Below are 18,436 nucleotides of genomic sequence, written 5' to 3' on the forward strand. Positions count from 1 at the left end.
TACGTTTAGCTTGATGTTGATGCAAATATCTGAACGTTAGGGAATACGTACACATGTGTTTGTGTTGGTGAATATTTGAATGTTAGGGAACACATCCACATATGTTTGTGTTAATGAATATCTGAATGTAAGGGACACATACATAGGCATGTAGAAGATACCTTCAGACTACAGATCTACTTTTTCCTCTTATATATATATATATATATATATATATATATATATATATATATATATATATATATATATATATATATATATATATATATATATATATATATATATATATATATTTAATCAGCATTGTCAATTATGATGCTCACTGCACAACTGACGATAAAATACGCTTAGCTAAAGCCAAGCGAGATTTTTTTGAAAAAAAAAACCCCGAAAAAAAAATGGCTATCGAAGAAAGAGACTGAATGCAGATTTTTCCCCATATATGTCCTAACCGTTCTTTTGTATATCAGTGAATGCTGGAAAGCAACCATCTCTTCCATCTACATATTGGATGCTTTGTGTAGTTAGTAGGCCCACCCGGCCGTCTACCATTGAACGATAAATAGCTTCAACTGGCCCTAGACTATCTTTAAATATAGGTTTCTAGGAGACTTAGAAAGTGAAACTGTTTCTGAATGAACTGAAGAAAGATGGCGCTGGATGTGCCATGTATTTAGGATGATACCAGACGATGTTACATCAATGGCGCTCGATTGTTCACCTGAATGGGGACTGTGAAGGCTGAGGGAGGCTTAGATACACACAGTAGAAAACGACCGACAGGAGCAGAGAAAGTTGCAAAAGACTGGCTTTCTCTGGCGGCCTCGTTTACCCTGGGCGTCGACGGTAAAAGATGATGAATTTAGACAAGTTACTATACTATTAACATTCTGCTAATATCATGCAAAAATACATTTAAAAACAATTGTTTCTGTACGCCAAAAAAAAAAAACCAAGGTGACCGTCTTTGAATCGCTCGTTTCCTCATGTGTTGCATTTCGATGCTTTAATTGCAAAAAAAAAAAAAAATTCTAACTTTAAAAATTTTGAATACATTTGGAAACTGCAGGAATTCACCTCCTAATTTTTGTTTCTATCCCAGTTTAACACAAAGTACGAACAATTATTTTGTTTTTTGTTTTAATATTTGTGTATTTTTACAAGCTTTTATTTAACTTGCTTACTCTGTATGTATGGGTAAAAACGGGCTAGCACCTGGGGACGGTTATTCGCTTAGCCACCCATTTACTTATCATTATGATCCGCCTATGTGTGTCAAGCTTACATTAAAAAATATATCAACAGTAGTACGACGCGTATCGTTTATCGACCGGCTAGACCTTTGTAATACTTGCTCATTTTGAAATTTTCACGCTGTGTAATTTTAATTAATTACTCAGTAGTTTAATTAAATGTGTGGATTAATTGTAAAATGTTCTAATCAATGTTATATCCTACATAGCTTGTTACACAGAAGATTTATTACCTGTAATTTGCAAATAACCTAGTGGACGGCTATTTTAGGTAAGTTATAATGTGACGTAGTGGACGGCCATTATAGCCATGTTCACTGGTGACGCAGTTGCTAGTTTTAACAGTGACGTAGTAGACAGCCGATATTTCTAGTTTAAAAAGTTCCGTAATGGACGGTCTTTACAACTATATGATTACTGGACGGCTGTTATAGCTATTCTATCAAGTGACCAAGTAGACGGCCGTTGTAGGTATTCTAACAAGTGTCGTAGTAAATGACTGCTATGTGCTATACCTATTGGTTATCAAGTAAATAAAGACCAAACCATCTAAGAATTCAGATACATATTAAACAAGTGATTTATGAGTTTTGTAGTAATTAGTGTTGCTTGTAACTTGTAAATATTTGAAAATAACATTTGTTTTGTTAGATTCGCAACAACAGTAAAACGTCCATTTGTTGTAATTCTGTAGTCTGTTAATAATACAGTCTATATAGTTTTCGTCATAGTGTCACCTCCCCCCCCCCTCTTGTAATAATTGTCGATCTGCACTTAAAAGACTAAGACTAATTAAGTTTAATCACTAGGGATCTGGCAAAATCTGTACATTTTGCAATTTTTTTGGCTTGGTGTCACCCCCCTAAATGGTGTCACCCGGTACGGTCCGCACCCCCCCCGCCCCGCCCCGCCCTCGTAACGCCTCAGCCTCAGATATAAACCACTTTATTGTTAGAAAGAACGATGTGTTCAGGTGTTCCCTTTGAATCAAGTGTGTGATATGAATGAAAAAACTGACAGCCATGTGTAATTGTAGAGACTGAGCTTTACTTACAACAAAATGTGTTTCCTGTCTAATCCCTGTTTGATTAAATCCAGACGCAAATATTTTTATGGCGAATAAAATATTCACACCTGCTTCAGCTGATTCACGAGCAAATACAAACACACACACACATACATACCGCAATCTTGCACCTACGCACTCAGACACACTTGCAATCAAACACAAATACAAACAAACACACATCCTCAGCCAGTGATTTAAAATATAAAATTTAATTTTATATAAATTTGTATACTGTATTCTATTGATACTAGTTAAATGTAAGTTCGACCCTGTAGCCGGGAGGGGTCGCTACGCCTCTGAGCACACCAACACAATCACAAGCTTAGGGTACCAACCCTCTCTCCCCTTTTGGTTACTAAGATTAAAATTATATGGACCCCACCCCGCATATAATTAAACAATGGTAGGGACCTATAGTGTCTTGAACGGCGCCTTCAATGAGGAAATGAAGCACATATCAAATCCATCAATGACACGACAAATTCAGCTCTGCTCTGTCTTGAATTAACTCTTACCACGAAGTTTTCTGAATTTTACTAACAAAGAAATTATTCATAAAATAAATAAAAAAAAGATATATTTAAAACCAATACACCAATAGCTTAAAATCACACTGATAATACGTTATCTACTCTCAATTGATTGAAACGTCCAATTTAAGACAACCACTAAATAAAGGGCCTATCTCCACAGCTGGGTTAAGATAGCTGAAGGCTGTGGCGTAGGCAGGGGGGGGAGGTTAGGGGGGGGGGTCATAACCCCCCATAGACCCCTCGGTATATATATATAAAGTATGAGAGGGGGTGTGCAAATCGAAAGTTTGAGGGGGGGGGGTGCAAATCGAAAGTTTGAGCGGGGGGGGGGGTGCAAATCGAAAGTTTGAGCGGGGGGGGGGGGGGGTGCAAATCGAAAATTTGTCCCCGGGTAAAAATTGGAACCCCCCCCCCCACCTTGAGACGATCCTGGCTACGCCACTGGCTGAAGGAGACGCATAGAAGGTCTGGGTAAAATCTTTGCGGGTCTGAAGGAAAAAAAAAGTACAATACGATAATTAATGTTATCTGCAAGGCTTTGTATCAGTTGTATTGAAGCTCTGTCAGATTATGTTTTAGAGATAGTGTGAGATGTGTGTAGAGTGTGGGATGTTTTTGATGTGCGGGTTGTGTGTGTATGTGTGTGGTCTATGTGTGTAGGACATTTGTAATTTGTATTTTTAGGACATTTCTGGTCGTGGGGTTTAGGACATTTGTGTTTATTTTTCAAGCCCTGTTTCCATTTGGACAACTTATGAAGTTTGTGCTTTTAGAAGGTTAAATTTCAAAGTGCTTCGTTTTAGGATACTGTATTACGAGTAACACATTACAGAATAGCACCTTACGAAGTAGCACATTGACGAAGTAGCACTTTACGAAGTAGCACTTAGACAAAGTAGCACATTGCTAAATAGCACCTTACGAAGTAGCACATTACGAAGTACAACGTTACACATTGCGACAGTGAAGGAGATAATGGAGTTTGTCTAACACTCCAACCTTTGCAGGTTTGTGGTGAAACATTTTGATAGTACTGAGCATAGGGTGTAGTTTTCATACAGTCTAGTGTCAGTCGAGGTTAAGGCTAGGGTCAGACTAGGTTAAGGCTAGGGTCAGACTAGGGTCAGTCTAGTCAGACTAGGCTAAGGCTAGGGTCAGACTAGGGTCAGTCTAGTCAGACTAGGTTAAGGCTAGGGTCAGACTAGGTTAAGGCTAGGGTCAGTCTTGAGTCAGACTAGGTTAAGTCTAGCATCAGTCAACGTGTTAAGGCTAGGGTAGGGCTGATATGGCGGTTAAGAAAAGGCCAAATATGTGCACATTGTGATAACTCATTAGCTACACCTATGGCTAACAGGGACCGCTACTGTTATATATATATATATATATATATATATATATATATATATATATATATATATATATATATATATATATATATATATATATATATATATATATGTATGTATGTACACACACATGCCTAAGCTTCCAACAACAGATGCTAGCAGCTGTGAAGTAGTCGAATAAAGCAATATTTTGTTGCCACTAAGAGATCCGCTAACGGTAAAACTAAAATAATCGATAAAATGTTCAATCCAATCAAACATGAGTGATATTAAATCACAGAAATAATATAGGGCTTTAAAAAAACCTCAAACGATTCGCGGAGCTTAAAACACAGCGGGTGTTGGTTTAGTGGTAAACGTAAAACACAGCCCCCACTGGAAGCCCACTCACAGTGTATTACATTGGCATGGTGAGAGGCTTAGTTTACAAAATGTTTTTATAAACCCCAATCTTTCTTGTATGTTCTTATGTAAGAGAAACGGTTTGTATGCTGCTTTTTGAGAATATCATAGAAAATTAACAAATTCTAAAGATTTGTGTAGAATTACTCAAAACTTGATTGAAATCTACGAATAGGATCTAGTATTCATAAATTAAATTTCGTCTAACACAGACCTTACTCTTCTTCTTCTTCTTCTTCGTTCTTAATTTTAGTGTTGGAAGGGATCCCCCTCAAACACGATTAAGTCTGCTTTTCTTCTTGGATTTGCTTCCATAGCCTTTGTCCAACCAAGATCAAACTACAAGGCGTCAGTTGTTTGATTTTGGAGTTGTCTCTCCTAGAAGAGTGGCTGTTCCCATCTAACGAGCCTCATCTGCCCGAGGGTTCGAACTCGAGACTTTCGTTGTAGCAGCCATGAGCCCACGCCGACCCCTTGCTCAAATTATCGGTATTTTACTAACGAAAATACAGCAAAACCAGTTCCCTATATTCGAAATCGTTAAAAAAAACCTAAAGATACAAGTACAAGATCTTATATTTATATAACGAATTTCGTCTACCTAACTGAAACGGTACTAAAGTAACACTTTAGGAGTAAAGTACCACATCCGGTAAACAAAAATCGCCAAAATTTCCTTAATTCCTACAAATAGGATATAATACGTCCTCTGTACTAGGTATACAAGAAAGTAATAAAAACAAATACAAAAAATAAAATACACATTTAAATGCCCCCCCCCCCCCCCCCCCCGGAGAAAATTGTCTGGACGAAAAACTGTATATGACAAAAATAATACTGGTCTTGATTAAATAACATATTGAAATATGTGTTTCAAAGGGCTATGTCAACGATACATTCGATGATAGATGTAAACAGAACTTTAACCTTAACGTATACGTATTTTTTTTTAAGTTCTCCTCGTTTTGAATTTTTGTAACTCTTAAAATATTAAATTTATATTTATATTTGAAAACTGTTTTACATGTTCATAGGACAAAATAGGCACACAAAATAGTTTTTCGCCCATGCTATTTTGATCCTTGTTAGAAGCCTTGCACATGCCATCAGCCAAATATAAAATATCATTTTTACAATTTCTGATTAGATCATTTAAAACAAACACTAGACTGAGTCGTGCTGTTTAAAAAACAACAACATTATAATAGGCTGTTGCACGTAAATTTGAAACCTTACTCATTTTAAAATAATTGTACCAGAATTTTAAATATATTTCTCCCATTACATCGATACTAGTTATGTGTTTCTAGCTTCAGTAGGAGCTAAAATAATTTTATATAAAAAAAAAGAGCCAAAAACGTTAAGTTGATACATGCAAAGGCTCACGCCGTGAATTTCATCCAAAGATTACAAATATTTTTTTTCCGCCATTTTGAACAACATCCGGTGTGACGCGCGACACTGCAGGCAGTGATTGAGTGTCTGGCAGGGATTTGTTTACTATGGCTGGAGTAGCTATTGTAAGTCCTGATAACGCCAATCGATTTTTTGTGAATTACGTAACTATTGCGTCCCGGTGTTTTGATCACGTGTCTGTGTGCTCACATAGAGGCTACGAGGGACGATAACTGCTGTTGATTTTTATAATTCATGATGCTCTACCATTGGATAGAATTTGAAACAAGAATGTTATCGGCTCAAAAAACGGATATAAGGTAGATTTATTATTTATAAAATCGTTATGCAATGTAATTTAAAAAAATATACACATGACAATAAAAACTTGATTGTATTGTTTTTGTGTGACTTTTCTATTTAAAAAAAAACAACATATTTCCGGTAATTAGATTCTAAACGTTGTTTTTTTAAAAAAGTAAATACAAATGTAATTATTTTCCTGGCTACATGGTGAAAGGAAACTAATAAACAAACAAGGCGATTGTGCTAATGTCCAGTAGCTGACTTGTTAGGGAATTCCCGAAAACGCGTGCAAAGGGTTGGTTTCACATTTGGAAAGTTGTATTACAACTTCGAAAACCGTGACACTTACAAGATATAACCAGTTCTTTGATATACAACGGAACCAAACAATTGCACGCAGAGAAGTGTTGAGACTGAAACAGAACAAAAACAAGACCTGTCGGCCTTAGAGTCCAACATACAACACGATGACTGGTATATCATACAAGTAACGCAAGAATTGATAGTTACTATCTTAAGTTTTGATACAATGTCAACTTGGAAAGTTGTATATTTCGAGATAACTTCGTTATTTAAGGTCAAATGATAAAAACGTTTAGTTTACACGGCAGCAGTACAAGTTACTTCCCCTGATGGGAGAATTCCCCCCCCCCCCCCCCCTCCTCTCCCCAGCCTCAGTAAGCCGGGATTTAGATAAAACGACTTAGTCTGTGCGTGAGTGTTAATCTGCTGACACGCGTCCATGTGGTCGTAACATTAAACGCCACGACAATCTGAACCGGAGATTGTATCTCTTAACACATTAAACACTTTCAACACATGAACACATTCATAAATCATTCAACGCATTCATTAAACGCATTCAATATCGACAACAGATGAATATATTAATTAAACACACGAACACATGAAAAAAATGTTTAACAAGCAAACAAGACAAGCTAACCAGATCACAGTCCGTCTATTCGGGTCTTGAACTTTATAGCCTTGTAGAATTAACCTTGAACTTTATAGCCTTGTAGACTTAACCTTGAACTTTATAGCCTTGTAGATTTAACTTGAACTTTATAGCCTTGTAGACTTAACCTTGAACTTTATAGCCTTGTAGACTTAACCTTGAACTTTATAGCCTTGTAGACTTAACCTTGAACTTCATAGCCTTGCAGACTAAACCTTGAACTTTATAGCCTTGCAGGCTTAACCTTGAACTTTGAAACCTAATAGAATTAACCTTGAATTTTGTAAACTTAACCTGTGTAGCCTTGTAAACTTAACCTCGAACTTTGTAAACTTAACCTTGATCTTTGACCTTTTAATATCACATCACGTTCTTATCATTCATCACCAAAGGACGTTGTTGTGTAGAACCATGGCGGCCATACAGTGGGCGGATGGTGGCAAGCCAAAGGTGAGTACTCACTGAACGTCTGGGGGGGGGGGTGTATGTGGGGGGGGGGGAGGGGAGTGACGGTACTCGGGCATCAGCCTAGACTTTTGATGGTCCACGTTTCTTTCTAACTAGTGTAAATTTTGTTTCACTGCCAACTCGATTGAACTAATTCAATGATCAATGAATGTTCAAATCACAAGTTCGCCTCCCCCTGAACTTTGCAACCTTGTAGATGTAACCTTGAACTTTGTAGCCTTCTAGACGAAACCTTGAACTTTGTACCGTTGCTGTTTAGGGGCTGTGTGTAGGCTGTGTGTGAGCTGTTTGTGGGCTGTGTGTAGGCTGTGTGTAGGCTTTAGGGGCTGATGTGTAGGCTTTAGGGGCTGTGTGTAGGCTTTAGGGGCTGTGTGTAGGCTTTAGGGGCTGTGTGTAGGCTTTAGGGGCTGTGTGTATGCTTTTGGGGCTGTGTGTAGGCTATAGGGGCTGTGTGTAGGCTTTAGGGGCTGTGTGTAGGCTGTGTGTGGGCTGTGTGTAGGCTTTAGGGGCTGTGTGTAGGGTTCTAACGTTGTATTGTTTTCAGTTTGTCGATTTGTTTTTCTACAGAAATGGCTGATCGCTGCTCTCTTCGTTTTCCTCGCTGTCCTGTTCGTGACGATTCTTTACAGCAGGAGGGACGTGTGAGTTATATGTGTAGTTACCTGTGTGGTTACCTGTGTGATTAAGAGTGCCATTACGTGATTAGGTATCGATTAGGCGTAAGAGTCGGGTGTGATATGGGATGAGATTTGTATGTGAATATTTATGTGAATTGTATAGAGTATTGTATGCGATTTGGTTTGCTTTTTTTTGGTGCGTGATTCTGTGTGTAATTGTGTATGTAATTTAGTAGTAATTAGATTGTTAGTTGCTGTTGTGATTTTTAATATAATTAATATAATTAAAATAATTTTAATGTAATTAATGTGGTATTTAAATTTTATTTTTGATATATAAGATTACGAAATTTTAAATTTTTTACAAAAATTATTTTACTAACCACGTGATCGTTTTTGTCCAATCACATCAGATCCATTGTTGAAAAGCACCAACCAGAGAACTCCTTCAAGAAACAACGGGACACCCTGTCGCGGGAACTGAACAAGTTGAAGATGTTGTTTGGTCAGCAAAATTGTGAACTGATGAAACGTGATCAGGTCAGTTAATGATGATTAAGTCAGTTAATGATGATTACGTCAGTTAATGATGATTACGTCAGTTAATGATGATCAGGTCAGTTAATGATGATTAGGTCAGTTAATGATGATTAGGTCAGTTAATGATGATTAGGTCAGTTAATGATGATTAATTCAGTTAATGATGATTAGGTCAGTTAATGATAATTACGTCAGTTAATGATGATTAGGTCAGTTAATGATGATTAGGTCAGTTAATGATGATTAGGTCAGTTAACTGATTACTGATTAGCTTATTGAGCAGCTGTTGTTTGCTGTGGCATGTAATTTGGCGTGTAGGGGTTTGAGAGAAGTCAGACTTCGCGTGTGAGAGATCCGAGAAACGAAAACAGCAAACCATTTTTATGCTTGAATAAAACGGCCTAGCTATTACATTTACTCAAAGAAAATCCTATTGGCTGGTTTTGCTAAAGCTCATGTAAAATTTTCCAGCTACATTATGAAATACATCCATTCACTTTTCTGATACACCAAATGTAATCCCTTATTATCTTTCAAATTTGGACGCTTTAATTATTAAAATGCCGTACTGAATTTATTATTTGATAACATGAACCACTTCATATTGTTCTTATGTATTGGTGACATTTCATATCTTTTCAGAGAAGTGATGGGGTGTCGGAGTTCGGGGGGTGGTGTGCTGAAATTAGCGCCCCAGGGAGTTCGAAACACCACTGGGATAAGGTAGGTCATTTAAACATCTGGGATAAGGTAGGTCATTTAAATTTAAACTCCTGGGATAAGGTAGGTCATTTAAAGTTAATAAAGTCCTAGGATAAGGTCGGTGATTTAAAGTTAAACACTTGGGATAATGTATGTAATGTAAAAACTACAGCCCTAATTGTTTGTTGGTCGAGTGTGCGACAAGTGTCGACACATTTTCTTATGTTCCCCACCAGTTGCGTCGCTAGGTCGGGTATAACCAGGAACGGCACCTAATGGTGTCACTCCCCCCCCCCCCCACACACACCAAATTAAAAAAGCTATATAATAATAGGCTATATATATATATATATATATATATATATATATATATATATATATATATATATATATATATATATGTATATATATATATATATATGTATATATATATATATATATATATATATATATATATATATATATATATATATATATATATATATATATATATATATATATATATATATATATATATATATATATATATATATATATATATATATTAAAAAATCGGTGTCACCCCCCTCCCATTTCCAAGATCGCGTGAATTTGTCAACACATTATTTTTATTCAACTGGAACAACGGTTTTCTCTATTGTTAGCAGTTTTACGTCATTGTGTCGCACCCCAACACCCCACCCCTTTGTCGGGATGTTCAATTTAAAAATTAAAAGACTGTTTAAGTAATTAATCAGTCATTTAATTGAAAAAAAACAACATTTTTCTTTTATTTATTTTGCTATTTTTTGTCTTGGTGTCAACCCCCCCCCACTCCCCCAATTGGTGTCACCCGGTGTAGTCCGCACCCTCTGACCCCGCCTTGCGACGCCTCTGTTCCTCGCATATTCTGACGTTACAATAATGAACTCTGTACTCACAGACCTTCTCCACGGCACTGAGCGCCTACCTGGCAGGTAAAACCGTCGGCAGCTTTGGGGAGGGTCCTGGTGCCTACAAGACCCACATGGACACCCTGGGCCAGGTGACCAGCTACACGGCGTACGACGGCGCGCCTTTTGTCGAGAGCGTGACGGACGGCAAGGTCAGTACTCACTCTAGGACTTTAGGATACAATAGGTCAAGGTCATTACTAGCTCTAGGACTTTAGGAGAGCACTCAAGCTAAAATACAATAGGTCAAGGTCATTACTCACTTACAACTTGAGGGGGTCAAGGTGAGTGCTCACTATAGAGCACAAGAGGCCATGGTCCATACTCACCCTACAACTTGGGAGGGGGGGGGGGGGCTGAGTGAGTGCTCACTACAGAGGCGTAGCGAGGGGGGGGGGGGCGAGGGGGTACATATGTCCCCGGGCGCCGACCTTAGGGGGCGCCAAAATGGGTGCACATTTAAAGTTTGAGAGGGGGTGGAAATCGAAAGTCTGAGGGGAGTGCGAATCGAAAATTTGAGGGGGGGGGGGGGTGCAAATCGAAAATTGGCTCACTATACAGCACAAAGGGCCAAAGTCAGTATTCAATATATAATACAAGGTCAGTACCCATTTTACAACATGACGGGTGAAGGTCAATGCTCTCTCTATAACACAGATGGTTCAAAGTCGTTACGGACTATAAAAAACGCAGAGATCTTTTCAAATCAAAAAACCTCTTTGTCCATTACGAAAACTGAAAAAAATTCTGTTATATTATTACATGTGATTACTGTATGTTCCAATTTCATTTTCATACCTTTTAATACAAGCTTTTATTATACTTTATTCAAGTATAAAATTATTATTGTACTACGCGTATGTAACATCGTAAAACTAATATTTTACTTTGCACGTAAATTGATGTCATTAACATATTGTTTAGTTGAAACATTGAAATAACCTGAACTGTTGTCTAACGTCAGGTGAAGTTTCTGGATCTGACGTCACCACAATACGGGCTGCCCATCTTTGACTGGGTCATCAGTGTGGAGGTGGGTGAACACATCCCACCGCAGTTTGAAGATATTTATCTGGACAACTTGGTCAGACATGCCAGGGAGGGCCTCATTCTGAGCTGGGGCAAGCCAGGTACACGTCAACATGTCCGTTTTCGTTTAACCAAAGTTGGCATACACAATATTCCTGTTTGGTGGTCCTTAGGGTAGATACGGGAGGGATCAGAATTTAGCTGGTAAAATTCATCATGATTTTTTAAAACAATAGTTACATACAGTGTTACTTTCAGACATTTTTCTCTGAACTACCGGGGGGGGGGGGGGGGGTGAAGCGCAATTAAACGCACTTCAATTTCCACTTTTTCCCGAGACCCTGGTTAAAGTATCATATTTCACGTCTTGAAGTAGTTTAATAAACAAGTAAAATAAAACAAGATTGCGTGGTCAACTTGATGTAATATCTCACTATTTAGTTTGTATTAGCTGATAGCGTTGGGCACGTCTTCTGTCTTACCGCCTGCAGTGGAGTGGGGTAGGTAATGATAATGTTGATGATACAAGTCCCCGTGGGGTGGGGAGAAAGCGACAAGGCTTTAGAAAAAATCCCCGTGGGGTGGGGAGGTAATGACAATGCTGATGATACAAGTCCCCGTGGGGTGGGGAGAAAGCGACAAGGCTTTAGAAAAAATCCCCGTGGGGTGGGGCGGTAATGACAAGGTTTGCTGACAAAAGTCACCGCGGGTGGGGAAGTAATGAAAAAGCAGCTGACAAAAAACGCCGTGGGGTGGGAAGGTAATGAGAGGGATGATGACAAAAGCCCCCCAAAGCTTTATTATCCCTGTTTCGTCTTAGCTATCTGTGTTGACACACGTAGTCGACACGGGTGACTGAAGTTTAGATAGATTAGGACAAAGTATGTTTATCTTAAGACGGCGTAGGACAGGTGCTGTGCAGTATCTGAGATTGTAGGTGTGGCAGATAACGTCTAGTGCGAGTGAGATGGTGGTGTGGCAGATAACGTTTAGTGCGAGTGAGATGGTGGTGTAGGAGATAACGTTTAGTACGAGTGAGAGGGTGGTGTGGCAGATAACGTCTAGTACGAGAATGACGCTGTAGATAGCAAGAAGTGGTGCGAAGCTAGACTGAACTAGAACACAACATCACAGGAGACTTAACGTCAGGGACCACGGGGATAACGTTAGCCAGGAGACGCTAGTATGACATGACATTTAACGACTTTCCTCCCCTTCCTCCCCCCCCCCCCCACATCCCCTAACTTAAACTAGGAGCCTTACTTAAACAAAATCCTGAGAACTAGTGACATGTTATTACGACATAACATTTAAAAACGCTCACACCTTTAACCAGGGGCCCACTAAACATTAATCTGACCCAGTTCCCGGACACCCCATAACACCCCACACGCCACTGATTCTGGAATCTTCCACCCCCAGGTCAGATGGGCCTGTCCCACACCCCACACGCCACTGATTCTGGAACCTTCCACCCCCAGGTCAGATGGGCCTGTCCCACACCCCACTGATTCTGGAACCTTCCACCCCCAGGTCAGATGGGCCTGTCCCACACCCCACACGCCACTGATTCTGGAACCTTCCACCCCCAGGTCAGATGGGCCTGTCCCACACCCCACACGCCACTGATTCTGGAACCTTCCGCCCCCAGGTCAGATGGGCCTGTCCCACACCCCACACGCCACTGATTCTGGAACCTTCCACCCCCAGGTCAGATGGGCCTGTCCCACGTCAACAACAAGCCCCTGACCGAGGTCATCGCCCAGCTCAACAAGCGCGGGTTCCACATCGTGCCCGAGGACGGGCAACACCTGAGGGAGGCCGCCTCGGTCTTCTGGCTCAAGGACAACATCCAGGTGTACAAGAGGACCTCACCCTCCAGCTTGGTGCCAGAGGACGCTTGAGGACTGGAGGACATGAGGACATTGTGTAAAGGACGCTTAAAGCAGGACATGAGGACATTGTGTAAAGCACGCTTAAAGCAGGACATAAGGACATTGTGTAAAGCACGCTTAAAGCAGGACATAAGGACATTGTGTGAAGGATGACTAAAGCAGAATTGGAGGACATGAGGACATGGTTTACAGGATTGTAAAAACAGTGTGACATGCAAATGGAGAGAAAATGTTTAAAATGTGCCGTTTAAGTGGAGAGGAGTTTCACATTGTGCCGTAAATGTTGGGACACAATTGGTAACTAAGACAATTAATGACAATGTGCCCTTATTGTGAAACAAAACATATGCCTCTGATGTAGATCTAAAGGCTGTGAGAAACTATTTTTTTTTGGGTGAAGCTCATACAAATTCATCCAGGTAAGGAATACTTTATAAAATACGACTAATAGAGTTTACCCAAAAGAAATAGTTGATAAAAATGATAACATCTCAACGTCTTAGAAGCAATGGACAAAGCGGAATAACTCATTAATTGTTTTTTAGTTGATAAAAATGATAATATCTCATGGACAAAGGGGGAATAACTCATTAATTGTTTTTTAGGTGGAATTCTTATATTGGTAAGAGAGACAAAGCTAATATATTTATTGTATTGATTCACACACTAGTCGTTGGGTATTCGATTACATTATTTATGATTATCCACGCAATAAATTAAAAGAAAACATGGGATATATTTTTGTAACTTCAACTTTTTTTTGCATTTTAATTTTACTTTCTTTAAAAAGCTACTTTGAAAGTTGCTCTGTTTACATTTATTTGAGTCATGTGCTTTAGTAAATAAACCCCCAACAATTTTTGCAAGTTTTACAACGGCTAGTGCCGTAAAAATGATTATCTAAATTCAATTTGTCAAGTTTTTCTTTAAACAATTACGATTTAACCGTTTTCATTTGCATTTTCTTCTTACTTTGAGGTTTGGGCTAAATGCCATATTCGATTCTAATTAGATTTATGGTAAATATAATTATACCTGATCAAACCAAAATGACGGCAGAATTATATATTACAATAAATGGGCTGTCAATAATTACAGTTTTTTTTTATCAATAAAATGATTAAAGGAAACGGTTAAAAAAAACAAAAAAAACTTTTTTTTAACCAGGTGTATGTCACCACATCCTCGTTGGACTTCTGCTAAGCAGAACTTTCAAAGCTTTATTAGTCTTGGAAACATTTACTTAGTAGTTGTATTGGGGTTTAAGTTCAATATTTGATGTTTATGATGTGCTTGATTTGTGGTTTTTAAATTAAAGGCCTATTTAGGTCAACTTAGAAAAGTAAGTTTATGTAAATGTTTTCACGTTTTAAAAATGATTTGCACACGGGCATTCTATGTGTATGTTAACACTAGGTCCCTACAGGCTAAATGTTAACACAATGCCCACCCTTGTAGGCTAATTGTTAACTCCAGGCCCATACAGGCTAAATCTTAACGCAAGGCCCACACAGGCATTTTTCCTGTACATGTTAACAAACGGCTAGTTCGTGTGTACATTATTTTCGACAGCCGGAAATAATTTTCCTTGAATGTAATTTGTACCATTGTGCCTTGTGCTAAGTTTTAAATTTATTTTACAATGCATTTAAAAGCTCACAATTACTTTCATTAACATGCTGTTCATTTTAATAGAATAAAAAAAGTTTCTTCCAAACTATGTTATCTTTGCTTTTATTTAAAATGCACCCAAACGCGAAACAGAGTATGTGAAATTCCCCCCCCCCCCCCCCCGAATTGTATTTCCGCCAAGTAGGAACGTTAAACTTGTTATACTAATTATAGATAATCAGCTGGTTTAGAGAGGATTTCTCTGGTCAGGAATAATGCCGATGAAGATTAAGATTAACACTAACGTCTCTTCTCACGGCACCACTTCACACAGCGCATTATCTTCTATATCAGACGTGGGGGGGGGGGAAGAGGTAATGACGCCAAGAAGATCCTTCACATTGTCGTCAGTCCTATCACTAAAACCCTCTTCAACCAGTAAATTTGTCAGCCTCACTGTACAGAACCACTCCTATTATATTAGATATCTATTTCACAATAAATTTAAAAAATGTGAAATATCCAGCCCGCCATAAAAGAGCGACGAAGTATCGAGGTAATACTGCAGGCCCGTGGAAGTAACTATAGAAGGTAACTCTATTAAACCGGAGGGTTGTTCTACTAGAGCATACATAAATTTTTTTATGCTTGAACGGCTCCCAGTGTAACGAAATTTTCAGCTCCTTTCTCTGTTGGTTCAAGATTTCTGGTGGTAAAAGGACGAGGGTTTTATGAACACATTGTTTGCTAACCCATTGAATGTAAGTTATTTTATAGGCGGGACTATTCTATGGCGATTACTATTCAACACGCAGAAGGTGTTTAATGTTACCTATGCAGGTGGTAGGTATGTTCGAGAATCTCGGTCATTTTAGTAAATCACACGTGAAACAGGTAGTTTACAAAAAAAAAAATTATAATTTTAGTTAGAAGACAAAAGTGTTTTATTATTCAACTTAAAATTATGTGTTTTTAGTGTGTAAGGAATACACATTTCATAAATTATGTGTTATTGTTTTTTTTTTGTTTTTTTTTTTGGTGAAACAAAACACATTTCATAAATTTGTGTAGTTTTCTTTGTAAGGAATACATATTTCATGCAACGGAGAAATATTTGTAAAATTGTGCTTTTTGTGAAAACAATGTAAGGTTTCTGATTAGTGATCCAATTAATACCACGTTAAAATTAAATCAATCGACGCGAGAAATAAACAGTTCTAAGTTTCAAATATCATCTCACACAACGACAGATTATACCTTAGCCTACAACCCTCATCAAAATTTCAGTTTAAATTTTTTTCTTAAATATTATCTGAGCTCGGCTGACAAAGAGTATATTAAAAAATTTCAATTATAATTTCCATAAACAGTTTTCTAAAACGCGAAATAACACTAAAATTCAGTTTCTAGCATTAATGTTTTTTAAAAAGTGACGTTATGCTATCTGAACCCCCCCCCCCCCCAAAAAAAAATTACCCCCCCCCCCTTGAGAGTGTGACGTCGTTTACAGACGACCCTCTTTGACCGTTTTCATTATGATGAAAAATAACCTACAAAATCATAGTATGGGTTTAGCTTAAATGCCTTAAATATAACTCTGCTATCAAAACACTGTTTCGTTAAATTTACAGATTTGCATCGTGGTGTGGGGACTGGATATGGTTGATGCTGTGATGTGGGATTTATGTATGGTTGATGGTGTGGTGTGGGTCAGCGTTGTACGAGGTTTGTTTTTGTGTGTGGTACGTGTGTCATGCGGGGAAGAAATGTGTGTTTTTGGTGGATATTGACCGAGTTGATGTGGGGTTTGGTCTACTCTGTGTGTTGTGTATGCAGTGGCGTAGCCAGGATTGTCTCAAGGGGGGGGGGGGGGTTCCAATTTTTACCCGGGGACAAACTTTCGATTTGCACCCCCCTCAAACTTTCGATTTGCACCCCCCTCAAACTTTCGATTCGCACCCCCCTCAAACTTTCGATTTGCACCCCCCCCCCCTCAAACTTTCGATTTGCACCCCCCGTCAAACTTTTTCTATATACCCCCTGCCTACGCCACTGTGTGTATGTATGTGGTGTGGTGGTGTTTCAAAGAAATTGGTTAGCTTGAAGTGGTCGAAATTTTGCTCGCCCCTTTTGCCTCACGAAGCAAGTACGAAAAAGTAATGTATGAAAGAATATGTGTACTTTTAGGACTGGGAAAATTATTACTACTTGTAATGTGTACACGTGAGAAGGCTGCTAAGTTAAAGAGTTATAATCTTTAAAAAGTAGACCGGGACGTTAGTCACGAAACACGATCTTTTGGAATTTGAAACACATCGCCTAGAAGGGTAATTGCAATTTGGGGACAGACAAAGCTTAAGCACTTACTGGATATGTGCTGTGTAAGTATGCATTAAAGGTAGATGGTCATGTGAAATTACTAAAGGCTAGAAAAATTTAGACAGGGCAAACATCAGCTAAGAATAGAGGTCCAAACTAATATTGTCTGCACAAAGGTTTTCCATGTATTTTACCAGTAAATGTCCCTTTTATTTTGGTGTCAAACAGCTGATGGAAAAAACATTTTGCTAAATCATTAAACCATGAAGTATTATATTTCCTAAACCTCGACTGGGAGTAATTAAGCCCACAACTATTTTTATATATCTTTTCGCGTCCCTGTTTTTCTTCGGCGCCACCCCACCCACCCTGCCCGGCTACGCATCTATCCACCCGTCCCACTCCTAAAATTACCGAAATTGTAACACATCTTGTAACACTTCCCTTAAAAAAAATTACCCCTCATTTCCCCAACGAAGCTTATCTTCATAACAGTCGGGTGATCTAAATTAAGTACTACCCTCCTCTTCCCCTCCCTCCCTACCTCCACACACACACACACACACACTGTGTAAAAGTATACCATAGCCCAGTTGCCAGTATAATTATCTTGTTGGGAGTGAATGTAGAGGAATGTATTGTGACGCTTAAGGGTGTATACTGTAATAGTGTGATGAGAATAAATTTTTAATTATTATTATCACCATTCAGTGATTGACTTTCTACCATTCAGTGATTGACTTTCTACCATTCAGTGATTGACTTTCTACCTTTCAGTGATTGACTTTTTACCATTCAGTGATTGACTTTCTACCTTTCAGTGATTGACTTTTTACCATTCAGTGATTGACTTTCCAATATTCAGTGATTGACTTTCTACCATTCAGTGATTGACTTTCTACCATTCAGTGATTGACTTTCTACCATTCAGTTATTGACTTTCTACCATTCAGTGATTGACTTTCTACTATTCAGTTATTGACATTCCAATATTCACTGATTGACTTTCTACCATTCAGTGATTGACTTTCTACCATTCAGTGATTGACATTACAATATTC

General features: G+C 38.5%; 1 protein-coding gene across 1 annotated transcript; it reads left to right on the forward strand.

The window, feature by feature from the left end:
- Positions 1-3,755: 3,755 nt before the first annotated feature.
- LOC131956751 (uncharacterized) lies at positions 3,756-15,156 on the forward strand. The gene is made up of 8 exons (XM_059321330.1): positions 3,756-3,862; positions 7,655-7,712; positions 8,298-8,371; positions 8,761-8,887; positions 9,530-9,610; positions 10,512-10,673; positions 11,486-11,651; positions 13,261-15,156. Exons 2-8 carry the CDS (start codon positions 7,674-7,676, stop codon positions 13,452-13,454), a joined length of 843 nt encoding a protein of 280 aa, XP_059177313.1. The 5' UTR covers positions 3,756-3,862; positions 7,655-7,673; the 3' UTR covers positions 13,455-15,156.
- Positions 15,157-18,436: the final 3,280 nt, after the last annotated feature.

Source organism: Physella acuta, unplaced genomic scaffold (genome assembly GCF_028476545.2).
Source record: "Physella acuta isolate Inbredline_101_S28 unplaced genomic scaffold, ASM2847654v3 ptg001173l, whole genome shotgun sequence".
NCBI lineage: Eukaryota > Metazoa > Mollusca > Gastropoda > Physidae > Physella > Physella acuta.

Bases quoted from the DNA above. Each gene is read 5' to 3' on its own strand.
- LOC131956751 (XM_059321330.1), top strand. From the start codon at position 7,674: ATGGCGGCCATACAGTGGGCGGATGGTGGCAAGCCAAAG. The intron at 7,713-8,297 runs GTGAGTACTCAC...GTTTTTCTACAG, and splicing joins CGGATGGTGGCAAGCCAAAG to AAATGGCTGATCGCTGCTCT. The intron at 10,674-11,485 runs GTCAGTACTCAC...GTCTAACGTCAG, and splicing joins AGAGCGTGACGGACGGCAAG to GTGAAGTTTCTGGATCTGAC.